Below are 26,339 nucleotides of genomic sequence, written 5' to 3' on the forward strand. Positions count from 1 at the left end.
GAGGCTGTAGGGCAGGGGAACTTTGGTCATTGCCAAATAATGTGACAGTCGCACTTGCATAGAAAGAGAGGAATATGCATGATACCTCCAGGGAGGAGGGGTAGGGTCTCCTCACCCACAAGCTGTTCTATTCCAAATGCTGCCTTGTAAATATTGGAGATGGTTTAAAATGGTAGCATTCAGCAAACCAAGAATATATTTATATTGACCAATCCCTTAAGGAGAGTGGTTTGAAATTCATCAAAGTGATAGAGACTCTTTGAATTTCACTTGGATTGTATTTGATAAACATTTTCCATGGAAATGTTATTGATTTCTATTCTCTTACTCTGCTTACATGTTGCAGTTTTGGCTCCCTTTTTTTGAAGATGCAAGTGCTTGTTTAGAGAAGCTGTAATTGGGTTTATTAAATTTTTTACTAAATGCTCTTAGAAACAATATAATGCATTAAATGCTTTGGAGCAACACTTGGAGTGGTAATTTGCACTCTCCTTCATTAAGTGTCAGTGTGTCCAAAATATTTGGTCTGATTGGGAGGTCATTAAATAGAAAGATTACTGTACCTAAATGTTGGTTTTGTGTTTAATAGCAGAAATGCTAAACCATAGACAGAGTTTCTGTCTTTGGAGGAAGTGGTGAAGTTAGATTAGTGGTGATTTTTTTTTTTTTTTTGAGACTGAGTCTCACTCTGTTGCCAGGCTGGACTGCAGTGGCTTGATCTTGGCTCACTGCAGTCTCCACCTCCCGGGTTCAAGCGATTCTCCTGCCTCAGCCTCCTGAGTAGCTGGGATTACAGGCACCTGCCACCACACCCACCTAATTTCTGTATTTTCAGTAGAGATGGGGTTTTACCATGTTGGCCAGAATGGTCCCGATCTCCTGACCTCGTGATCTGCCCGCCTCAGCCTCCCAAAGTGCTGGGATTACAGGCATGAGCCACCATGTAATCAGAAATCACCTGGCCGGTGATTTTTTTTTTCCTTTTTAAGCCTACTACATAGAGTTTACATGGCAAGCCCTCAGAATAGTTCATGTCACAGGGTAAATCCTCTACATAAAGTATGAAACATCGTTTTCATTTTCTTTGTGTGCAGCAGCCCTGCATACGCTGCATGCTATAAAGATACCCAGGGCAGAGGGTACAAAGAAGAGGCTCTATTGCTACACATTGTAGACTGAAGTTCTGACATCTCTTATGGAGAATGCCAATCGGCATCGTTCCTGGAGGGCAATTAGGTACCATACTTCTACTTTAAACATATATACCTTTTAACTCAGCGATCTCATTGCTAGACATTTTCTCTAGGGGAGTGTCACAAATGTTTGCCAAAATACCTGTATAGGGATGTTTTCTTCAACCAGAATGTCTAAGGGAAGATTGAATAAGTGAATTATAGCCCCTCCATCTCTTCAGTAGGGTACTATGCAGCCGTTAAAATGGATGAGGTAGATCTGTAGGGCCATACCTAGAAAGGTTTTCAAGTGAAAAAGATACAATAGTGTCCATAATATAATTCCTTTTATATTCATTTACATATAGTTGTCCATATTTTATATGGACTGGTGTGTGTGTGTGTATGATTTTTTTCTATTAGAAGCACACCTATAAATCATGTGTTGGACAGCTGTTCATGGGTACAGATTTGTGTATCTACTCATAGTGGACCTATGCTGTTTCCTTAGCTAAAATGATTTATGGTTTCAGTTAGTGTGGGCACAGCCTGTCCCCCTCCGTTAAACAGTGGACTCGCACCTCCTCGCATCAGGTTCAGTTGGGGAGAGGAGGCTGGGTGCTCTGTCCTGGGCGGCAGCCTCAGCGAGGCTGGGGCTTTCCTAGAGACAAGTGTTTCATGAGGGTAGAGAATATTACTTTGTTCAGCTTCCTGAAGTGGGGAATGTTACTCTAAAAAATGGCGTACCCTTTCCTGGTTTAGGTTCATCTAGAAGAAGGCCAGGATGAATTCAAGAAAGTCTAGATGGATTTAAAAAAAAAAAAAAATAGATGTATCTAGACAAAGGTTAAAAAATCCTTGGTAGAAGTTTGGGTCACTTTGTTTAATGAACGGGAAGGAATGCCATACTTCATTGATTCTGAAACAGGGATGAGTCTTAAAATCAATGATATGAGAAAATATTGGTTCTTAGTTTTGTTATCAACACACTTTCTTTCCATTTTATTCCTTTCTTTTCCTTAGCAATGCAAGTTTCATCTTAATGGTATCGTGTTAGATCCAGTAAAAGCAACAATTTTTAACCCAAGACCTTGTATGGTCGGCCTGCTCAGTACATTTTTTAGTTTGAATTATTAGAGTTTATATACTTCAGAAATGCTTGTGATGGGCTCCATATCCGTTTATTCTTGTAATTGGTTTAAATGTCCCTCTTAAAATGTGTTTATGTTAGAAGTTTAATATGTTTACTCTTTCATTAGTTCATTGGTATAAACCCTGGCAAGTCTCATAATCTGTAATTAATAGAGACCAAAATATGGTCTTAACTATATTGCAGTAATCTAGTTTTCCCTTCTCTCATAAGAATTCTTACTATTTCCTGGCCTTCTCTGGAAAGGTATTTTTTGTTTGTTTTGGTTTTTGTTTTTGAGATGGAGTCTCACTCTGTTGCCCAGGCTGGAGTGCAGCGGCGTAATCTTGGCTCACTGCAACCTCTGCCTCCTGGGTTCAAGCCATCCTCCTGCCTCAGCCTCCAGATACGCACTTTAATGGCTGCATAGTTCCCATAATTCACTTATCCACTCTTCTCTTGGTTTGCTTCCACGTTGTTATTATAGATGAGTTTGAGCAAACTCTTTGTGGTGGGGTTCCTAAAAATGTATAGTGTCAGGCTTTTTCCTTTGAGGAAAAATAGTTTTGGTGTTTTGCCCAAATTCAGCTGTGTGACTGTTAGGAGCCACCCATCAGCTTCATAGGAGTCAGGGGTTTTCACCTCTAGGGACCCTTCAAATATCACAATAAGCCCATCTGTGTACCATGAAGAGGGTTATTAAATAGTTCATCTCATGCCTCAGGCTCCTCTAGAGGAGGCTTCAACCTGCTTTCCAGCACCTTCTCCTATCCCTGGGCTGTACTGGCTTCTTGGTAGATTGTCTGAATATCATCAGCATCTCCTGGAGGGAGAGGGAGAGCGGACAGTGGACTTTTCTTCTAATTTAGCCTTTCCTTTATTTGGGACACAGGGTCAGTGAAGCTAGAGGAAGAGAAGTTATTGATGCTTCTGTGATTTTCTGCCAGGCTTACAGAACAACTGTGTCTCAAAGATGGGCATGTCTCCTGTTTTTTGTTTTATTTTGTTTTATTTATAAAGCCTGGAATGAAGATTGTTATTCTTGAGGGTGATAACAGGTTTAGTTTCTGTCTCTGTCACTAGTCACTGGTCTCTCCAATGAAATATATGTAAAGCTTTCAGCACTGTGGCTGGCACCAAGCAAACAATAAATGATAGATGCCAGCTTACAGTTGCCACCTTCTCATAGAAGGCCTCCTTCCTCATTCAGCTTTTTGCTTGTTCTCCAGAGAATCACATTTTGGAAGATGTGAACAAATGTGTCATTGCTCTCCAGGAGAAGGATGTGGATGGCCTGGACCGCACAGCTGGTGCAATTCGAGGCCGGGCAGCCCGGGTCATTCACGTAGTCACCTCAGAGATGGACAACTATGAGCCTGGAGTCTACACAGAGAAGGTTCTGGAAGCCACTAAGCTTCTCTCCAACACAGGTACGGGAACTCTAGCTTTTCAGTGCTCGCACACACCGCAAACTGAGTAGGGCAGGCCACCCGATTAGCCCAGCCCTGTGGTGAGGAAGGAGGAGTCGGGAACTCAGATTTGGTCTCATGGCACATTGGGCTCCTGAGAAGTTGGTCATAGCCAAATTCAGGCCTCACAAGCATATTTTCTTCATGTGTATCTCATGAGTAATCATGGGACTAATTCTAAACACACTATTTAAGATGAATTTCTGAGTTTAACCTCTTATTAGTGAGTAAAGACTACATTAAGGTAGGTCCCATTCTTAAGCAAGGCTTCAAGTTAGTCTCACTTCCAAGTTCTCAACCATCCAATCCCTCTGTTGCAGAGAAAAAGATGATTTGAGTTGTTGTAAAATACTGCTTTATTTCAACCATAAATACTCCTCACATAGATAGAAGCAGAGGCTCTTCATCATAAGCCTCACCTCTTTCTGTCTAGCTGAGTGATTCAGGGAGGGTCAGGGGAATGATGCTGCCTGCGTACCAGGACATCTGCTGTGCCCCTTTCTCCACAGTCATGCCACGTTTTACTGAGCAAGTAGAGGCGGCCGTGGAAGCCCTCAGCTCGGACCCTGCCCAGCCAATGGATGAGAATGAGTTTATCGATGCCTCCCGCCTGGTATATGATGGCATCCGGGACATCAGGAAAGCAGTGCTGATGATAAGGGTGAGTAACTGCATTTCAGACGTCTTAACAGCTTCTTTCTTATCATTTGCTAAACTTGAGCAATGCGTCATTCTAGAACTCGGCAGATGCGGTAGCAGTATATTAAAACCATGAATCTAAAAGCTGTTAGAATGAGATATATTTAATTATGTTGTCTAAAATGACTGTTAGTTGCAAGTTAGAGCCCAAACTTGGGCCAAGAAGAGGAGCTAGCCTGAGTTGACGATTTAATTTAGGATAAACAGTCTCTACAACATGAGGCTTCAGTTTGAGTTAGGCAGGAAATTATAGAAAATAATGGTTCTCAAGCTAGTATCAGAGAAGGAAGTCTTTTCGTAATGCAGATTCAAGTTACTGTTCACATGGAGTGCCCCTCTCTTCGGAGAGGCTGCAGGCAGACAGGATGATGGAATCCCAGGGTGTTGCGGGGAGAAGTGGCCCCAGGTGATGCTCCTAGGCTCATGGCCAAGTGCTGAGCCCCTTTCCCCATAGCCAGAATGCCTGGAGGGCCTGTAGCAAGGGCAGAGGAGAAACGGGCATCTGCGGCATCTGTGGTTGAGCTCCCGGCTTACCGTCCTGCTCTCTGACACTATTCCTGTCTTCATTCAAGAATTATCCTTCTAGCCCCTGGGCGTCTCAGTTTCTTGATGTCTTGTCCTCCTCCACCTCAGCCTCGTGGCCATAGCCGTACCTCAGCTTTTGTCACTGCCTGCCATTGTCTTTGTCATCCCCAGCAGCCCGGTTCTATTGTTGAGGTTGCGCCCTTGAGTCCTGCAACTTCCAGCAAGCCTCTGAGTCCACTGTGGGGTCTTCAGTCAGTTGGTCCTCCCTGTTTGACACTCACTCAGCCCCTTGTGTCCTTGGTTCAGTCTTTTTTCAGCTTTGAGTCCATAGTTGAATATTCTCACTCCTCTGCCCAGCTGTTTCCTTACACTTGCCTTGCAAGGTGCAGTCTTAGCAAGATCCTGCTCTCCTGAGCACAGTGCAGATGGCCACAGCCACGCCGACGGAGCCGCAGAAGCCGCGGCCATTTGTGGGCCCTTGCTGCCCTGCAACAGGTGCCCGTCCACCCACCCACACCTGTGCCCCTGTCCTATTTGGCCCTCTTGCCGATTTCATTGAGGATACTGAGGCAGTTAGTACGGCCACCCCGCTGCATCCATGCCTGTGTGCTCTGCCTTCCTCCTAGGACTACGGGCATTGCTGTTGGTGCTTCTGGCCGAGGCCGTCCCTTGCATGTCCTTGTACTGGGGTCCCAGCTTCTTCACCCCCTGCCTTCTGTACCTTTCCCCAAGCCTATGATGATTTCTCCCATTTTTAAGGGGAAAAAAATCTCTTGACCCACACCCCTACTCAGTCTCCTTGGCTGGTTTCTCCCCATCTCCTCAGCCTGTGAAACATGGGTGTGGCCTGCTGGGAAGTCCTTGGCCTCTTCAGAGTCTGTCTAGAGGCCGACTCTCCTAAGTTCCACACTTGCCTGTGCACCTTGCCTCCTCCCTCTCACTTGCTCCACCAGGCAGCACATGTTGATAGTGACTCTGTCTTCCCTTGCTCATGCGCAGACCTCAGATCTTTTATTTCCCTTTTGTCCCATACCCCACATCCGCTTTATCTGTGAATTCTTTTGGCTCTCCCTTCACAGTAGAGAACCTGAACATGTTCTCACCCTCGTCCAAGCCACCAGCACCTCTCACCCGGGTTCATGCAGGTGCCACTCAGCTGGTTCCCCGTTCCAATCCTGGGTGCCTACAGTCTCATGAGCCACAGGGCAGCCAGAGCGATTTCTCTAAGCTTCAGTCACATCATGTTATCCTCTGTGCCATCCTCTCTACAGGCAGCCACGTCATTATTTATGCTGGCCTACAAGGCTTTCTAGGACTAGAACCTGTCACTTCTCCAACCTCATCTCCTGCTGATCTCCCCTTGTGCTCATGGGGTTCCAGGCAAGCCGGTGACATAGGGGCAGTGAGCTAAGCCCCCCTTCTGTGGCCTCCTTGCTATTCACGCAGTTCCCTGGGCCAACGCCCCTTCCCCACAGCCTCAATGCTGCCGCCTGCCCCGCCTACCCCCTCCTTGAGAGCACCTTCTCATCACACTTTTCCTAACACCCACATGGAGTTAAAACCTCGCTTTATTCCTCTCTGCTTTCTTTATACACTGGCCACTTTTGATGTGTCATATAATTCATCTGCTTACTTTGTTGCCATTTCTTCCATTAGAATATGCATGAGAGGAATTTTTATCTGTCTGTCACTTTGTATCTCTAGGGCCCAGAATGCTTGGCAGAGAATGAATGAATGAATGAATTTGGTTTTCTTGGCAAGAACGGTTCTTGGGTCTGCGATGGGGTCCTGGGAAGGCAGAGATGATGTTAGGAGGTGGTCCTTTGAAAAGCCCCTTAACTGATTGCATGCCAGTCCCGAAGGCATGTGTGACTGCAGTGTTAAAACCGTCAGGGCTGGCATTGTGTTTTGTGTCACCAAGTCCATCGGCCTCCAGGACCTCACGCGGACATGCTGTCTGGTGCCACCTGAGTGAGCATCCACTCCTTACCTCATCAAGGGACAGGCCCAGCCTTTGCGCAGCACGCTCTTGGTGGCTCCGGAATGTTTCTTGCGTATCTTCTTGTTTGAACCTCACAGCAAGTCCTTGGGCTGCGCTTGGACTAGATCCTGGTACAGATGAGGGACTTGCCTCACTGCCCTCCTGTTACAGGCCAGCCGGCTGGGCTGAGTGCCAACCCCAGCTGTTCTGCCTGCTGCCCCCTTACTGATAACTGCCAGAGGACAACATTATGTTTCAAGTCAGTAGCTAATCATGAGAGGCTGGTAGTTGGTACAAAATAAGAATTTTATTTCATAATTAAAGCAAAGAGCTAGGACGAGTAATCAGTCCCTTGGGTATTTACTCAGCCCTTACCTGTCATATTCTCCCCTCTTTTCTTTTGATGAAAGTCAAAAGAATACTTTAAAATTGCCTATTTTTACTCCTCCAAGCAGCCTTGGTACCCTAACAGAAGGCTCAGTTATTTAATTTTCTTTTTGTCATAAAGTAGGAAAGTTAAACAAATCTGCTTAATACTATACAAAACACCTCTATTTTTAAGTCAGTACCTTTTCTATCCAGGACAGTTCTCATCTTTGTCTTAAAATACAGGTGTTGGGGAAGTAAATTAGGAAGTAAAAACCTTATGTCACCGGGCACGGTGGTTCACGCCTGTAATCCCACCCAGCATTTTGGGAGCCCAAGGCAGGGGTGGATCACCTGAGGTCAGAAGTTCAAGAGCAGCCTGGCCAGCATGGTGGAATCCCGTCTCTACTAAAAATACAAAAATTAGCCGGACGTGGTGGCGTGTTGCCTCTAATCCCAGCCACTCGGAGGCTGAGACAGGTGAATCACTTGAACCCGGGAGATGGAGGTTGCATTGATTCCAAGATCACGCCACTGCACTCCAGCCTGGGTGACAGAGCGAGACTCTGTCTCAAAGGGAAAAAAACAACCTTATGTCTTATAAAGAAATAGTGAATTGACTCAGTGATAGCCATTGAGCCCCACACACAGTGAAGCCAGCGCAGGCCTGCTGTGGGCCAGGCAGCCCAGCGCGTGCAGCAGTGAAGCAGAGGCTCGAGACAAATGCTGAGTGATTGTGACTTTATTCATCATACTGTTCAGAACACTGCACATTAAAATCCAGAATTCTGGGCCTCCGTGCACCTGGCCAAGAGGCTCAGGGTGGCTGGGGGCTGGTGGCCTGTGACCCAGAGATGTGTCTGACTTGTGATCTCTGTCTTGGTGGCAGACCCCTGAGGAGTTGGATGACTCTGACTTTGAGACAGAAGATTTCGATGTCAGAAGTAGGACAAGCGTCCAGACAGAAGACGATCAGCTGATAGCTGGCCAGAGTGCCCGGGTAAGGAAGCGCTCCGTGGGGCAGTTCAGCTTGTGCTGCCACCTTCCCTGTCCCCTTTCTCGTTTCCAGGAAAACACCCTCAGTATTCAGAACACCATTTCTCTCTCTCTGGCAGTAGATTGAAGTTAAACTAAGTTGTGGCACCTCCTAGTCACTTGTAGCCTCCTCAGCTAGAGACAGACCAGGTCCTGGGCTTCCTCTGCAGTGCCCTGGGGCTTTGGTTTACGATAGAGCCCTGGGTCAGGAAAGGGCTGAAATTTAGTCAATGCAGTGTTTGTTGAAAGGATCGTGAAATTTGAAAAAGATTGCTGCCTTTAGCCATCTCAGTGATACCATGGGTATGAACTATTTAATTATTCATGGGTTTAAAAAAATAACAGTGGTACATTCAAGAAAGCCAGTCAGAGCCATTGCATTCATTTGAGTCATTAAATCTTCAATCAATAGCATTTATGTTTTGGGGAGGATGCCAAGAAATATTTCTAAGGAGTCTTTGATTTCACTCCTTGGAAATCTGTCGTGAACAGCGAGCACATCGCTGCCTTATGTCCTGCTCCGTCATGAGCACTTTGGGAAGCTGAGAGGGAGGAGCTTCAGCCGCAGGTCTGTGGGCTGGAGGTGGGCAGCAGGCCTCCAGGTGCTGCTCGAGTATGGCCTTAGTGCTCAGCCCTCTTTCTTCAGGTGTACATTCTAAAGCCACTTTCAGTTCACCTTGAATAGCTGGAAATGTCCACCAGGGCCCACCAGGGAAAGGGTTCCACACTTTCATCAACCCTTTCTCTCATTTCTTGTCTTATATTAAAGAAGTAAAAAGCAGGTTCTGTCCCTGCACAGTTGTGATTCCGAAGCTTCCGCATTAGCCTTCCACCCCTCGCTGTTTGCTTCCACACTAAAACTTGTGCTCGAAAGTGGGTCGGAAATTCAGGCTGCTGTAAGTGTCTGCAAAAAATGAGAGAAATAGCCCTTTAGGCAAAATGAAATCTGTTAAAGCATTATCCTACCTATGCCATAGATTGCCTGTTGGAAATATTCTTGGCTAATGCATCTCTGAGAACTTCATATTCTTTTTATGTAAGAGCTCTTTGTGCTTCTGATCACAGGCGATCATGGCTCAGCTTCCCCAGGAGCAAAAAGCGAAGATTGCGGAACAGGTGGCCAGCTTCCAGGAAGAAAAGAGCAAGCTGGATGCTGAAGTGTCCAAATGGGATGACAGTGGCAATGACATCATTGTGCTGGCCAAGCAGATGTGCATGATTATGATGGAGATGACTGACTTCACCCGGTGAGCAGCACCCTGGCCCCACCAGGCTGCACAGGGGCCACTGTCTTCTCCACAGGTCACCTGCACAGCGGCTTAGACAGCCCAGGCCATGGGGCTTTGTGGACATCTGTTTTCTACTCATCTCCAACTGTGAGGGGCTTCGCATACAATGATCCTTGTTCTCTTTTCTCAGAGGTAAAGGACCACTCAAAAATACATCAGATGTCATCAGTGCTGCCAAGAAAATTGCTGAGGCAGGATCCAGGATGGACAGGCTTGGCCGCACCATCGCAAATCACGTAAGTGACAGACCTGCCAGGTGGGTCTCCAAGCTCCTTCTGGGACTCAGGCAGCCCAGCCTGGTCCATTCAGGGTAAGTTTCATGGGCCACAGCACTTTTGCCACCCATCTCTAAAAATGGTTCTTACTAATCCCAGCATAGATTCGTAAGGATTCTCTAGAGCAGATGTGGATGTCCTGGAATCTTCCGTCACTTGTAGCCAAATTAACCTCTGCTGTTGTCTATTATGTCTCAGTTCCCTCTCTGGGCAGGGGCTGAGGGCAGCCAGAAGCCATGTGGCCAGTGCTGTGGAAGGCTGGTGTGCCCAGATGGGGCCAGGTTTCTTCATCCTCAGCACTGTGGCTCTTAGTCACCCTGCTGTCATCCCCCTATTCCCTCACACTGATAGGTACAAAAATATGGTTCATATCACCTGGAAATTGTACAATATGTTTCATATGGTGTTTTAAGCCTGATCAAGAGAGGCTCTTTCTCTGTAGTTAACAAACCTCCCCACCATCTTCCCTGAAATATCAAAACTCTCAGCCTCATCTAGGCCACAGGATGTGTGAGACGTCCCTCTTTACTCAAGCCAAAGATTGTAAAGGCATCCTTGACTCCCACACAATCGGTAATAGGGCCTATTGCTTCCATTAGCCAAATGTATCTCAACACAAACCAGTCTTGTCCTGTCTGCAGAGCTCCATAGCCACTTGGACTACTGGGCTACTCCTGATTTCCTATTCTTTCCTCTCTCCACTTCCTTCTGCATCCAGCTGCCAATACTGTCATCTGAAAATGCAAATCACATGGCTGCCCTGCTTCCATGACTACTTAGAATACAGCTCGTCTCCAGTATGGTCTGCAGGGTTTCAGTTCTTACCACTCTCTGTGGTGTACTTTGCTTGCTATGAACACTTGAGAGGTGCTCTGTTTCTTCCTTTGGGTAAAGCTTTCTAGGCTGGTCCTAATCTGGGAGCCTCTAAAACCCTGAGATGTGGGAGGAGACAGGAACTGGGCAGGGGCCACCCTTTTCTCTTTGCCCATCCCCAACTGCTTTTTTTCTTGCTTTCTTTACTCATTTATCCTCCACCTCAGCCTGCAGTGAGTGGCTTTTGTCATCAGGCCTTAATAACGCAAAGTGCCTCGGAGCAGAAGAGCTATTTGTTTACTTAGCTCAAAACATCTGGACTTTTCTCCATAGCCAGGCTCCTACTTGCTGAGCCGGCTTGTTCTCACCTTGAGGGGCACAGGCCTCCACCCTGCCATGTGGGGTGAGGGGATCCTTGGCCAGGGTGGTTTCCCTGCTGTCACAGGAGGGAAGTCAGCGGGAGGCTCAGAAGGCCTTGGCTGTACAACCAGTGCCGTGCGGCACAGCCAGGGTCCCATGAACGACTTCCATCAGCTCACCTGCCTCCCTCCCCAAGCAGAGTGTAGGCAAGGGCTGTGACTGCCTCAGGTAATTGGGTGATTTTGCTCCAGCAAGAGGACAGGAAGCATGTGAGTGCCACCCTGAACCTTTAAGAAACACCCATGGGGTGGGAGGTGCTTGGTCCAGGCCAGGGTGCTCGGTGCTAAGCGTGCTCTCCCTTCAGTGCCCGGACTCGGCTTGCAAGCAGGACCTGCTGGCCTACCTGCAACGCATCGCCCTTTACTGCCACCAGCTCAACATCTGCAGCAAGGTCAAGGCTGAGGTGCAGAATCTCGGCGGGGAGCTCGTTGTCTCTGGGGTAAGCATTAGCTGAGAAAAAAGAGGGCCAGTGGGAACGTGCTGACCCTTGTCAGAAATGAAAGTCACTTCCTATCCACATACACACCTGCCCTGGGAAAGTGTGCTGAGCAGAAACCCCAAGTCCTGTCCCAGCCTCCGGAGACCAAGGTCTGTCCATCATCTGTTCCCTGTAGAACTGTGACACGTGCGGGCCACTGCAAGGGCTGAAAGGCTGGCCTCCTCCCCTTTGCTGGCCACTCACTGGGAACAAATTTTTAAAAATCTTCCTTGGGACCGGGCGTGGTGGCAAGGTGCTTGTAAGTCCCAGCTACTTGGGAGGCTGAGACACAAGAATTGCTTAAGCCTGGGAGACAGAGGTTGCAGTGAGCCGAGATGGCACCACTGCACTCCAGTCTGGGTGACAGGGCAAGACTCTGTCTCAAAACAAAACAAAACTTCCTTTTCTTCCCCCAGAGAGGAATTAAGAGTAGACATAGATAGGATGCTTTCTCGAAAGCCCTTCACCCCTCAGAGCGCTTGGGTAGCATCTCTTTCTTTTTATCAGGTCACAGTTCTGAGGCCTTTCTCACCTAGGGCAGGGGAAAGAGGTTTGCTGAGTGGACTGGGGTCCACCGAGCCTCCGTGGCTTCTTTTAATCCCATTAAATTTCCTTTAAAAGAAACACTTCTTATATTGAACATATTGAGACCATTTGCTCATCTGCTTTGCCATAAACGTCCCTGTCTCGATTCCTGCTTCTCCTCCCCCACGTACTTATAGCTCTGGGATCACTCACAGTGGCTTCCGCTTTGAGTGAATAAGCACTTGCTGCGGGGTGGGGGCGAGCAAGGCGAGGCTGCCTCATGTCTTCTTCAAAGGGTCTGAGGGCAGGCGCTTCCAGGCTATTTAGGTAAGAGCAACTGTTGAGGGTGTTCCTCAGCAACAGGCTGCTGCCCAATCCTCTGCCACCTGCCCAGGCCCTGGTCTTGCAGAGGAGTAGGGGGCCCCCCTTCAGGCACAGCCCACCTGTGTCCACGATGCTGGAGGTCAGGCCTGTGCTTCTCACCACCCTTGTCTGCCTTGTAGGTGGACAGCGCCATGTCCCTGATCCAGGCAGCCAAGAACTTGATGAATGCTGTGGTGCAGACAGTGAAAGCATCCTACGTCGCCTCTACCAAATACCAAAAGTCGCAGGGTATGGCTTCCCTCAACCTTCCTGCTGTGTCATGGAAGATGAAGGCACCAGAGAAAAAGCCCTTGGTGAAGAGAGAGAAACAGGATGAGACGCAGACCAAGATTAAACGGGCATCTCAGAAGAAGCATGTGAACCCGGTGCAGGCCCTCAGCGAGTTCAAAGCCATGGACAGTATCTAAGTCTGCCCAGGCCAGCTGCCCCCACCCCTCGGGGCTCCTGAAGATCAGTCACTGTCACTCAAATGAATTTGCTAAATACTACACTGATGTCAGATTCCACAGGGAAATGGGCAGACTGTGAACCAGTCCAGGTGGTGAATTTTCCAAGAACATAGTTTAAGTTGATTAAAAATGCTTTTAGAATGCAGGAGCCTACTTCTAGCTGTATTTTTTTATATGCTTAAATAAAAGTAAAAATTCCATAACCAAAGAGAATCCCACATTAGCTTGTTAGTAATGCTTTCAGCAAGCCGAGATGCCCATTCTCTTAGTGAGGGCGGCATTAGGGTTTGAGAGAAGGGAATTTGGCTCAACCTCAGTTGAGAGGGTGCAGTCCAGACAGCCTGACTGCTTTTAAATGACCAAAGATGACCTGTGGTAAGCAACCTGGGCATCTCAGGAAGCAGTCCCTGGAGAAGGAATGTTCTCAGAAAGGTCTTTAGAGGAACAAACTCAGTAAAACGTAATGTATCATGAAGAAAACTGATTACTCTCTTTATGACATGAAATGAGAATTTAAATGCATGGTTACAATTACTAATGTACGCTGCTGCAGGTCATTAATAAAGTTGCTTTTTTTAGGCTACAGTGTCGTAATCAGAACACACTTTTCTCCTCTTTCTTCCAGCTTCAAATGCAAATTCATCACTGGGCTCACTTCTAATAATTGCAGTGTTTCCCGCCTTGGGCTTGCAGCAGAAAAACTTGACAAAATAGTGTGTGCTAAGGCAGTAATTTAGACTCTACCTTATTTGTGATTACTATAGTGATTACTGTAACTACAAGGCATAACTTACCATCTTATATAAATTTTACAAATTTTGAATGTTTTTTACACTAACTTTTCCCAATAAAGTCCACTATGAAACCACAACATCCAAGAGGCCAAAGTCGTCATCTCTTCCTTCAAGTGCTCACAGCATCTGTGGTGCTCTGGGCCCTCCCGGTGTCCCTCTCTTCCAGGATGGGGATGCCCGGAAGGGAGACTGTGGCTCTAGGCTGCACAGTTCATGCCAGCCCATCAGGGAGGGCCATGCCCCTTGTCCTATTGAGTGCCCCACCCTGCATCCCCACCTTGGGAGTTGACATGTCCATTCCTTGAGGTTCATGTCAACCTCGGAGGCATCCCTGTCTTCATTATAAATGTCCCCTCTCCTGTGTCCTTCCTGTCAGCACACACACACCTATGATGATAGCGGCCTTCGAGATGAAAACCCCTTAACCCCATGATCCTTTCTCACTTCCAACCGGCTGTCGCCTTGCTCCCTCCACCTTCCCTCGTCAGGGCGACTGCCTTCCACTGCCAGTGACACTGGCAATGGTCTTCAGACCTCATCATGCAAGCTGCCTGGGGGCGTGGCGGGGAGGAGGAGGACAAGGACTCCTGAATGCTGCTAACTCGGCTTCCAGGACACCCCACTCAGCTTCTGTCTGCCTTACTGGGGGCTCCTTCTCCTTTCCTGGGGCTGAGAGGTTGTGTCTGTGCCCACCCTCCTGAGCTCAGGCAGAATCTCACATGTAAAGACATCCAAATGCCGACTTCTCCCCAGAGCCTGGCTTTTATAACCGACTGCCGCCTCACGCTCCATTCAGATGTCTAATGAATCTCAGACTTGACCTGTCCAAACTGCTTGCCACCTACTCCCCACCGCCCATCCCCATACCCTCCATACCGGTTTCCCCACGTCACTGCCCTTTCCCTCCTCCCTCTTGCCAAATGCCTAAAAATCAAAATTCTTAGGTGGTTCTATAGTGCAATGGGCTTCTAGTGACAAGAAATCAAAATTCTGATCTTTAAAATGTATGGATAATTTACCTGTCACCGCCTGGCCTAAGCCATCCTGCTGTTACTGCTGTGTAGCAAGTTGCAGCTAAAGCGACCTCGCATGGCTCCTGAAGGTCAAGAATCTGGGAGCAGCTCAGCTGGATGGTTCTGACTTGGGGTCTCATGAAGTGGCCAAGATGCCAGCTAAGGCTGCCGTCTCTGAGGGCTTGACCTGGCGAGGATTTGCTTCCAGGCTCACTTGCGTGGTTATTGACAGAAGGCCTCAGTTCCACGCCGCACGGCGCGTTCCACAGGCAGCTCACAGCTTGGTGGTAGCTGGCTTCCCCAGAGCAGTGATCTGCGAGTGGCGGCCAGATGGAAGCCACGGTGTTCCCTTAAAACCTGATATGGAGAGTGATTCCCCATCACGTCTGTATTCTGCAGGTCACACAGACCAAGGCTGGTCCACTGTGGAAGGAAAGGACGAGGTTGCCAGTGCCCGGCGGTGGGGGCCACAGCCAGCCTCCCTGCCAGTGTCTGCCACAGCCAAGTAGCCCCTTAAGACAGGTTAGCTCAGGTCATTCCGACCTCAGACCTTCCAGCGGCTTCCATGTCCCTCGGTAAAAGCCAGAGTCCTAAAGGCCTCTTGCCGGCTCTGGCCTCTTCTCTCACCATTCTCTGCCATCCTGCATCTGTCCCTGGTGTCCCTGAGCCAAGCACATCCTGCCTCAGCCTTCACGCCTATGGTTCCTGGCCTGGAATGCACTTGCCCCTAGGACACCCTGTGCTGGTTTTAGCATTTCCTTCCTGTCTCATCAAGTCACCTTATCAAAAAGGACTCCGACAGGCCAAGTGTGGTGGCTCATGCCTGTAGACCCAGCACTTGGGAAGGCTGAGGTGGGAGGATCGCTTGAGCCCAGGAGTTCGGGACCTGCCTGGGCAACATGGCAAAACCTTGTCTCTCTTAAAAAGCAAAACAAAAAAAGACCATCCGTTTATGTATCTCTCAAAGTTTTGCCTTGTGCCACAATGAGAAAGCAGCCCTCACTGGACTGACCTTTGGGAAACAGCCAGTGTTGGCTCTGCTCATCCTCCTCAGAGGCGCAGGGCCTGGCATGTGCTTGATAGACAGTAGTTGACCAATGAGGACCATTATTGATTTAAACCAACCCATCAAAGTGTTGGAAAACGCTGGCAAATGAGAAGGTGCTAGGGGCCTGGAGAGCCAAGTCTGAGGTGCAGAGGCCCTGTCCCGAAGTCCTGACCCCTCCTCTCACCTCACAGACCACGACAGAACTGGGCCAAGCAGGAGGGGACCTGCCTCTGCGTGCGTGCGGGGCCTCTGGGGCCTCCTGCAGCCTCCGGTGTGCTCACTCCTGCCCCTGTGCCATCTGCAAAGGGGACTGCCTCCCCTCTGCATCCGGAGATTTCTCATCCAGGATGGGCCCCTGCTCTCAGCAGTCCTGTTGATGCCTCTCCAGAGGAAGGTTGGGGGAGCAGAGCCAAGGACCAAAGCCGAGTCCCAGATCCCTCCACCCCACTGTGTCTCCCGAGCCTGTCACCGTGCCTTGGTGGCCCCTCAGACCTGCTCCCTACTCCCTGCATTCAGCACACAGCTCCTGCTCTCCTGTGGCTAGTGGCACCCATGCCTCTCCCAGGATGGCTCTGTTCTGGTCCCTGCCTGCTCAGCGTCCTGCAGGGGTTCCCGTGGCTCCTGTGCAACACCTTCAAAGAACACAGTTCACTCTGCAGCCTTCATCCTCACAGCTTCCAGCCCCAACCTCTTCCACCCTCCTCCCAGGACAAGGCCACCTCCCCACGGAAGCAAAAGAGAAGGAGCTGCCATGTGCTGGGCACTTCAGAGCCTGTGTCTAGCCTTTACCCTCGTCACCCCATTTCGTCTGTGCAACCGAAGGTGTCAGGGCCATTGCTGCACCTCCAGTTGCACAGCTGAGGAAGTGACTTGGGGAGGTGAAGTCACATGGCGGCAAGTGGCGGGCTCCGCCACCTGGCTTCGAGACCCACTTCCTCGAGGGCCCCCAGCTTTAGGCCATCCCTCCTGAGCCCTCTGAGTAACAGTGATGCCAGTGTCCACTCCCTTCCTGTCACACCTTCTCTAGATTCTCACGGTTCCCTGCCCTTAACCAATGCGTGTCCCTCATCTCCTTTACCAGCTCCTTCTCCTCATGGCCCCTGACGTTGAGTTGCTCCAGTGCTCCCATCTGGATCCTCCATGTTCAGTGACGCCCAGCAGGGGCTTGCTGGTCAATGTTGAGCCACCGGCTCTCCAGGGCCAGGCCGGGGCGGATGCGAACAGACGCACGTTTGTGCATTTAGAACACACTGGACCGCTATAAAGGAATTGCAGCACACCGTTCACAAAAGGAGACGTACAGGACTCTAACTGGGAAGCCCAGCCAGCCAACTGATTCCCACAGAAGGCTTTCATTGATTTTTGCCAGACTCTTGCATCCACAGCCAACCTATGGCTGTAACTGATAAATGAGACTAGTTCCGACAAGAATGCTGCTTGATATTTGTGTTTACCTTAAGGAATAAATGAAAGTGAAATAACAAAAACCTATGTTGGACTTTCACTTTGTCAGTGAGTGATTTCTTTGCTGGGTCAGATAATAGTTGTTAAATACTCTGACAATTTCTTCCATTTTTTTGTGCTACTGACGATGTAACTGCTATAGATAAGACACATTTACATTTAATTGGCATTATTAACATTTTCTTTATCACTTTAAGTCTCGACAATCAACAAAACAAATTCACCTTTGATCTGTAGCGTTTCCCAATTTCCATGGGTAAATGCTCCCACCACATCAGATTTCGAGCCACGGGCTGGCAGTGCTAAAACGCGAAGTTGGAGGGAAGCCCAGGAGCATGCCGTGATGTGTCCTTCTACCACCCAGACGATAGGACCGATTGTGGTAAAATGTCATTACAAAAGGATGAGCTGTTATAGTAACTTAGGTGAAAATTTACACATTGTGAAATCTGCTCTTTCTGGTGTGTAATTCCATGAGTTTTGACAAACGCAGTCAAACCACCAAGGAAGATGGAACAGTTCCACCACCCTTCCCCCAGGATTCCCCTGTGCTATCCCAGTATCATCAAAACATTCCCCAATCCTAAGTCCTGGCAACACCCTTCCCTATCATTTTCCCTTTTCCAGAATGTACCTAAGTGGAGTAATACAGTACGTGGTCTTTTGGGTCTGGCTGCATATGGCGCAGTGCATTTCAATCAGCGCGGCTTCAAAATGCACGCAGACTGCTGCGTGCCTCGGTGGCTCACTCCTTACTGCAGTCGTATTCTGTTGTAAGGGCGCAGCACAGTTTGTTTATCCATCCCCCAGATAAGAGACATTTGAGTTGTTTCCAGTTTTTTATTTTTTACAAATAAAGTTTATAGAAGCATTGACACACAGGTTTTCACATGAACACTGATACTTGCTTTTTGGTTTTTTTTGAGACAGAGTCTCACTCTGTTGCCCAGGTGGAGTGCAATGGCGCGATCTCAGCTCACTGCAAGCTCCGCCTCCCAGGTTCAGTGATTCTCCTGCCTCAGCCTCCCGAGTAGCTGGGACTACAGGTACCCGCCGCCACGCCCGGCTTATATATTTATTTATTTTGTATTTTTAGTAGAAACAGGTTTTTAGGCCGGGCGCGGTGGCTCAAGCCTGTAATCCCAGCACTTTGGGAGGCCGAGATGGGCGGATCACGAGGTCAGGAGATCGAGACCATCCTGGCTAACACGGTGAAACCCCGTCTCTACTAAAAAATACAAAAAACTAGCCGGGCGAAGTGGCGGGCGCCTGTGGTCCCAGCTACTCGGGAGGCTGAGGCAGGAGAATGGCGTGAACCCGGGAGGCGGAGCTTGCAGTGAGCTGAGATCCGGCCACCGCACTCCAGCCTGGGCGACAGAGCCAGACTCAGTCTCAAAAAAAAAAAAGAAACAGGTTTTTGTCATGTTAGCCAGGCTGGTCTGGAACTCCTGACCTGAGGTGATCCACCCACCTTGGTCTCCCAAAGTGTTGGGATTACAGGCGTAAGCCACCACACCCGACCTCAACATCCATATTTTTTATAATGAGCCTTGACCAATTTACAGTACCTCACATCTTATACAAAATTTAACTCAAAATCGGAGACCTAAATGTAAAAGTATAAAACTCTTATAAGACGACAAAAGAGAAATCTTCGTGACTTTGGAGTTAGGCAGAGTTCTTAGAGACAACATCAAAGTCACCATTCATAAAATTTAAAAATTGATAAATTGGACTTCATCAAACTAAAAAACCTCTGTGAAAGAAATTGTTAAAAGAATAAAAACTTACAAACACGGAGAACATATTTGTAAATCACATATCTGACAAAGGACTTGTATCCAGAAAATGAACAGAACCCTCAAAATTCATTAGTAAGAAAACAGTCAACCCATCAAAAAATTAGGCAAAAAGATTTGATGTCTGTAGTCCCAGCCACTTGGGAGGCTGAGACAGGAGGATTACTTGAGCCTGGGAGGCAGAGGTTGCAGTGAGCCAAGACTGCACCACTGCACTCTAGCCTGGGTGGCACAGCGAGACTCAAAAAAAAAAAAAAAAAAGCTGTCCAATGACAGCAGTACCCTTTATTGAAAAGACAATCTTTTCTCCACTGAACTGCCTTTGCATGTTTGTCAGAAATCAATTAACTATATCTGTGTGGGTCTGGCCAATACCACACTGTGTTATTACAGGTTTATATCTTAAAATCAGCAAGTGTTAGCCCTCCAACTTGGTTCTTGTTTTTCAAAATTGTTTTAGCTATTCTTATTCTTGTTCCTTTGCATTTCCATATAAGTTTTCAAATAAGACTCCTGATACCTAAACAATTCCTGCTGGGATTCCATTGAATCTAGAGATCAATTTAGTGAGGACCAACATCATTAACAACGTTGAGTCTTCCAACCCATTAATGAACTTAGTAGATCCGTCCACTTACTTAGATCTTCTGTGATTTACTTCATCAGTATTTCATAATTTTCAGCATAAAATCCTGCACATATTTCACTTTTCAGTTGATTTGTATACACTCACCTTGTATCCTATGACCTTGCTAAAGTCATTAGCTAGTTCTGTGAAATTGTTTTTACAGATGCCATGGGGTTTTCTACATTGACAATCATGTCATCTGTGAATAGGGACAGTTTTATTTCTTCGTTTCCAATGTGTATGCTGTTTCATTTTCTTGCCTTAAGGCAGCGCCCAGAACTTTTAGTACAATGTTGAAAAGGAGTCAGGAGAGTGGGCATTCTTGCCTGTTTTACAATCTGAGGGGGAAGGAATTCAACCTTTCATCCTTCAGTTTGATGTTAGATGTAGGTTTTTATGTGGTTTCTGTTCATGAGGTTAAGGAAATTCCCTTCTGTTCCAATTTGCTGACAGTTTTTATTATGGGTACTTAGTATTTGTCTACATCTGTTGAGATGATGGTGTGGCCTTTTCTTCTTTAGTCTGTTAATACAGTGAACTGACTGAACTAGCCTTGCATTCCCAGGGTAAACTCCATTTGGTTACATTATCTTCTTATATATTGTTGAGTTTAATTTGCCAATATTTTGTTGAGGATTTTTGTAGAGACTTCAGAAAAATCTAAAGTCTTTACCACAGCCTACAGGATCTCCTGTCGCCATTATCTCCCTAATCTTGTTGATTACAAGGGATATTGGCCTGTAGGATATTTTTCTTGAAATAGCATTGTCAGGCCGGGCGCGGTGGCTCATGCCTGTAATCCCCGCACTCTGGGAGGCCAAGGCAGGCAGATCACAAGGTCAGGAGTTTGAGACTAGCCTGGCCAACATGGTGAAACTCCATCTCTACTAAAAATACAAAAAATTAGCCAGGCATGGTGGCAGGTGCCTGTAACCCCACCTACTTGGGAGGCTGAGGCAGGAGAATCACTTGAACCCAGGAGGTGGAGGTTGCAGTGAGCTGAGATTGCACCACTGCACTCCAACCCGAGCAACAGAGCAAGACTCCGTCTCAAAAAAAAAAATAAAGAAAAAAGAAAAGAAAAGAAATATCATCGTTTAGTATTGGTGTCAGGGCAATGCTGCCCTCATGAAATGAGTTTGGAAATATTTTCTTTTTTTTTTTTTTTTTTTTGAGAGGGAGTCTCGCACTGTCGCCCAGGCTGGAGTGCAGTGGCCGGATCTCAGCTCACTGCAAGCTCCGCCTCCCAGGTTTACGCCATTCTCCTGCCTCAGCCTCCCTATAGCTGGGACTACAGGCGCCCGCCACCTCGCCCGGCTATTTTTTTTGTATTTTTTAGTAGAGACGGGGTTTCACTGTGTTAGCCAGGATGGTCTCGATCTCCTGACCTCGTGATCCGCCCGTCTCGGCCTCCCAAAGTGCTGGGATTACAGGCTTGAGCCACCGCGCCCGGCCGGAAATATTTTCTTCTATTTTCTGGAGGAGATTGTATAAAATTGGTATTAGTTGGTAGAATTTGCTAGTGAAACCATATCGGTCTGGAATTTTCTTTGTGGAAGGGTTTTAAACTGCAAATTCCATTTCCTTAGTAGATGCAGGGCTACACAGGTTATCTGTTGTTGAGTGGGTTTTAGCAGCTTGTGTTAGGCAGAATAATGGCTCCCAGAGATGCCCACTCCTAATCCCTGGGCCTGCGCATGTGTTATGTTACATGGCAGAAAGCGAATCCAGGTTGCAGATGGAACTGAGGTTGCTAATTGGCTGATTTTCAGACAGGAAGATTATCCTGGATCATCCAGGTGGGCCCACTGTAATCACAGGGTCCTTAAAAGTGGATGATGGAGGCAGAAGAGGAGGTCAGAATGGTGCATTATGAGAAGACCTTGACTTGCTTTTTTGGCTTTGAAGACAGAGGAAGGTCTAGGAGCCAAGGAGCACAGGCAGCCCCCAGTAGCTGGAAAGGCAAGGGATGGACCCCACCCAGAAAGGAGTACAGCCCTGCAACACCTGGATTTTTGCCCCATGAGAACTGGGCCAGACTTCTAACCTACAGCACTGTAAGAAAATTGACTGGGAATATTTTAAGGCACGAAGCTCATGGTAATTTGTTAGCACAGCAGCAACAGAAAGCTAATACAGTGAGAGGCTGTGTTTCTCAAGGAATTGGTCCATGATTTCTTCTAAGTTGTCAAATTGATTTTACAATGTATTTATTTAGAGTTGTTCGTAATACTCACTACTCACCATACTTTAATGCTCGTAGAGCCTATAGCGACACCCACTTTTCATCCGTGAGGCTGCTGATTTGCGTCTTCTTTTTCAAAGGACCATCTTTTAATTTCATTGATTTTCTCTAATTTTACTGTCTTCAATTTTATTGGTTTCCACTCTTTATTATTTCCTTTCCTTCTGCTTCCTTTGGTTTTAATTTGCTCTTCTTTTACTAGTTTTTAAAAATTACCTTTGCTTTCTTGTTACTTAATTGTACGCTTGCATCATTTAATTTTAATAATGGCTGTGTTTAACATCCAGCTGGCCACATTCTGAACCCCGCGGCTTCCTTGTGTGAGGTTCCCAGGCCTGGTCAGTGCCCCCAGCCCAGCCTCTCTCTCAGTTCCAGGCTGTCTGCTGCTGCCTGTCAGCACTCCCACCTAGATGTCCCGCTGACATCTCCGTATAAACATAAATGGGGTCCACCTCAGAGCCCCAGTCGCTCCCCTGCTCTCCGAGCCTCCCACTCTGGTGCCAGCTCCTCCCCACACCCATCTGCTCCATCCCCACGTGAGGCTGCCTCCTCGACTCCTCTCCCCACACCCCGCATCCCAGCAGCAGAGCCCCTGAGCTCTGCCTCAGCCCCATCTGGACTCTGCACACTTCTCACAGTCCTCGGTCTTCACCTTGCCCCACATCCTTGTCCAGCCGCCCCCTGCATGCTGCCCTGGGCTCCCTGCCCCTCCTGGCCCCTGTGTCATCTATTCTCAACACAACTATAAGAAAAGGTGAGGCCAGGCACAGGGGCTCACACCTGTAATCCCAGAACTTTGGAGGGCTGAGGCAGCAGGATCGCTTGAGCCCAGGAGCTCAAGACATGCCTGGAACACATAGGGAGACCTCTACAAAATACAAAAAAAATTAGCCAGGCGTGGCAGCGTGCACCTGTGGTCCCAGCTACTTTGGAGGCTGAGGTGGGAGGGTCACTTGAGCCTAAGAGGTCAAGGCTGCAGTGAGCTGTGGTCACACCACTGCATTCTAGCCTGGGTGACAGAACAAGACCCTGTCTCCAAAAAAAAAAAAAAAAAGAAAACAACAACAAAAAAGGTGGGTTACATCAGGTCTCTCCTCTGCACCCAACTCTCGACAGCCCCACCTTAAAAAAAACCCAGGTCCCTTCCACGGCCTCCCCAGGTGGCACTCCCTTGCAACTCCTCCCTCGGGCTCTGCCTGCTCCAGGCCTGGTTCTCGTGGCTTTTCCTGAAGTGCTTCAGCCTGTCCTCTGCTATCCCCTTGTCTGCAAAGCACCCCCACGGCTCACTGCTGCACTCCTGTGCCTGGCCCCTCCTCAGAGGCCTTCCCCACCACTGAGGGGAAACAGCAGTGCCTGCCCCTCTTCCCTCCCTACTGGGCTCTGTCTTCCCTGCCTGGCCTTCCCCTGGAGCATGTGCATTTGTCATGGTCTGGCCCTCTCCCCTCCTGTCCTACCACTTCCTGCCCTAGAACAGTGCCTGGCTCGTAGTACCCAACCAGATTTGTTGAACAAATCAATGAATGAGCAGCAGCCCAGAGAACGCCTGCTAGGATGAGGGCACAGCCCTTGGCAGGGCTCACAAGCTGCTAGAGGACCCAAAATTGTGGGTGCTGCAAATGGCCACTCTCTCTGGTCTTCCTGTATCTTCCCAGGGCTGGAGCCCTCACCCTGCCTGCCCCCGACTGGCCCTCCAGACTGCCCATCCCTGACGGCTACTCCCGCAGCCTGCAGGGCTCAGCCTGGCCGTCACCAGCTCTGGGAGGCCTTCCCTAGCCTCAGCCAGCTCAGCAGCCTTCTCAGCTCCAACTGCCTGACACACACAACTGCTCAACAGCCACAGTGTGAAAGAAAGAATGAACGGACAGGTGAACTCAGAACACCACAGCTGCTGAGGGATAGGGTGAGGACCCAGGCCCGCCACCCTCCCTGCCGTCCTCCCACACTAGAGCCTGGGTCAGCCCAGCCCAGGAGCAGGGACCCAGTAATCACTCAGGGCCTGTGGGTGTCAGCCCGGCACAGCCCTCAGCCCATCCCAAGACAGGGAGGACAGGAAAGCAGGCTCCAGCCTGCAGGAGGAAGTCCCGCCTCCCCCATCGCCATTCCCTGCCTCACTTCGAGCCCTGGTCACCCTCCTTGACCACAGTTCCCAGGATGGCACCCAAAGGAAAGGCAGAGAAGATGTTCCTTTCTGACCTACAGACAACAGGCAGTGATTAATCAGGAGGTGGAGCCAGAACCCACCCCGAAACAGCCCAAGCCCAGACCCTGGGGTGCCTCGCCACCCTCTCCCTGGAGGATCTGCTTAACAGTCCAGAATGAACCTGGATGAGGCCAAAGAGAGACTGCAGCCTCAACTCCCATTCCGATGCTCTGAGTGTATGAGGGCAGAGCGCATGCAGTCCCACCTCCCCAGCCAGCTCCCTCCCTGCAGCCCCCAGGTGCCCATTTCCTCTCGCTCCCAGAAATCCCCTCAAGAGCACCTGGCCCAAAGCCTCCCTCTGCTTTACAGAATCGTTGCTGAGGGCAGCACACTTGGGAGCAGAGGGGACACTGGGGCCTGCAGTTAGGCCCCTACTAGTGGCACTCCTCCCATAGGGACCCTTTCCACACCCCGGGCCAGACCCTGGTGGTCACAGAGGCCTCAGGGCCAGCCTGGTCCTGACACAGCCCAGCGCCCGGCCTGACCTTCCCACAAGGCCCCATACTCTCGCCTGTCCACTGTTCCCACGGCCCAGCCTTGGCGCTTGCCTCTGAACACTGAAAGCCCAGAACAGATTCATCCCCAGCCCAGCCCCAAGTCCTCCTCTCTTCTAGCCTCTGCTGAGGCAGCCCCTCTCCCCATCAAACCTCACCTTGCCCCTTCTCAAGTCCACCCCAGAGCCTGCGACACTACCTCTAAAGCACCCCTTGACCCTGGCCTCATCCAGAGGCTGGCACCTCCTGTCTGAACCCTGCCTGCCCTGTTGTGGCCACACATGCCGGGACACTTTTCCTGGTCCTCCCTCTGCTACCCGTCAATTCAACATCGTCCCCTTCTCAGCCTCCTGTTCAAGCCTCCCACAGCACCATCAGCACCGCAAGCCCACCACTGCCCCACAGGCAGATCACTTGGCCTCTCTGAACCATGATTTCCTCATCTGTAAAATCTACTTTGAAGGCTCCTGCAAGGCTGTAAAGGCAGCAGGTACCCAACGGCTGGCAGACTGCAAGTCTGATCCCCACTCTGCCCGAGCCGCGAGGCCTAGCGCCCTGGGGAAGCTGTTACTCCAGCCTCAGCCTGGGCTCCTGCCTCCTGCCTGCCCTGCTGGGAGGGGCTCCGCGCAGGCCATGGCTCTGCTCTGAGCTTTCTAGGTGTCGTGTTGCAGCAAGAGGTGAGCAGGAGAAGGGCTGAGGAGAAGAGCCAGGTGGCCAAGCAAAGGGACTGCAGGGAAGGCCAACTGCTGACCCCATGTTTTTCTGGGCCTCAGTGTGCCCTCAGCTCAGTAAAACTGAGATTTCTACAAGCGAGGCCTAGAGCCAGGGAGAGGAAAGTCCTGCCCCAAACTGGCCCTCTGGACTTTACCACCTGGCGCCCGGAGGGGCTGCCTGGGCCCGCAGGAGCGAGCCTCTGGCGCACTGGGAAAAGCTGAGAAACAAACACACCAGAATCAAGAGTCTGAAAAGCCCAGAACCCGGTTGCCATGGTAACCTGCAGCCAGCTCCAGCCCAGCACTCCGCCAGCCTGGGTGGGGGCCGGGACTCGCCAGGCACAGCTCCTCCCACCTCTGAGGCCCCCTCCTTGGGCTTGGCCCTGCTTCTGCTTGGATACAGGAGTGGGGCAAGGCCACAGAGAGGCACCTCTGCCCTGTCAGGTGGGCCAGGCAGGCCTGGGCTCTCCTGGGCTCCCACTGCCAGCTTTCTCCCAGAGTCAGGCCCGGCCCCTTGGCCTCCAGAGTCCAGCACCTCTCAGCACCCCACCCCGGCATCCGCTGCTCCAGCACCCATCACTTCAGTAGCCGTCAAGCCCGTGAGCTGCCTGAGCCACCACAGCACCCCTGTGTACAGAGAGGCCTTGGGCTCCGGCCAGGTCAGCGACCTCAAAGCTGTTATATGGGCACCGGTAGAGGGGCAGTGAAATGATTCCCCGCCTTGCCTCACAGCTGGGGGGTGCCAGCACTAGTGTGGCGCTTTCCACGTGATTTTTCTCCTTTAATGGCACTTCTTCTGACAGATGACGAAACAAGCTCAGAGCAATTAAGCAGCTAACCAAAGTCACAGAGCTGCTGCTTGGTAAGAAGCAGAGACTTGCAACTCCTGGGCCCAGGCCCCTGCCCTGGAGCCTGTTCCTGGATGCACTAAG

The 26,339-nt window shown here is 49.4% G+C and overlaps 1 protein-coding gene across 7 annotated transcripts in view; it reads left to right on the top strand.

The window, feature by feature from the left end:
• CTNNA1 (catenin alpha 1) overlaps nucleotides 1-13,880 on the top strand; it is a 315,972-nt gene extending 302,092 nt beyond the window's left edge. For 6 of the 7 annotated variants that reach the window (XM_021940205.2, XM_021940206.2, XM_021940207.1 and 3 more), the window contains 7 exons: nucleotides 3,531-3,731; nucleotides 4,280-4,431; nucleotides 8,231-8,341; nucleotides 9,442-9,623; nucleotides 9,796-9,901; nucleotides 11,478-11,612; nucleotides 12,680-13,609. In XM_021940205.2, coding sequence (XP_021795897.1) covers nucleotides 3,531-3,731; nucleotides 4,280-4,431; nucleotides 8,231-8,341; nucleotides 9,442-9,623; nucleotides 9,796-9,901; nucleotides 11,478-11,612; nucleotides 12,680-12,967 — 1,175 coding nt within the window. In that variant the 3' untranslated portion in view covers nucleotides 12,968-13,609. Of the gene's footprint in view, nucleotides 1-3,530; nucleotides 3,732-4,279; nucleotides 4,432-8,230; nucleotides 8,342-9,441; nucleotides 9,624-9,795; nucleotides 9,902-11,477; nucleotides 11,613-12,679 lie in introns of all 7 variants that reach the window. The other variant, XM_021940203.2, reaches the window with a different exon arrangement.
• The last annotated feature ends 12,459 nt before the right edge of the window (nucleotides 13,881-26,339 follow it).

This window comes from Papio anubis, chromosome 5 (genome assembly GCF_008728515.1).
Source record: "Papio anubis isolate 15944 chromosome 5, Panubis1.0, whole genome shotgun sequence".
Lineage (NCBI taxonomy): Eukaryota > Metazoa > Chordata > Mammalia > Primates > Cercopithecidae > Papio > Papio anubis.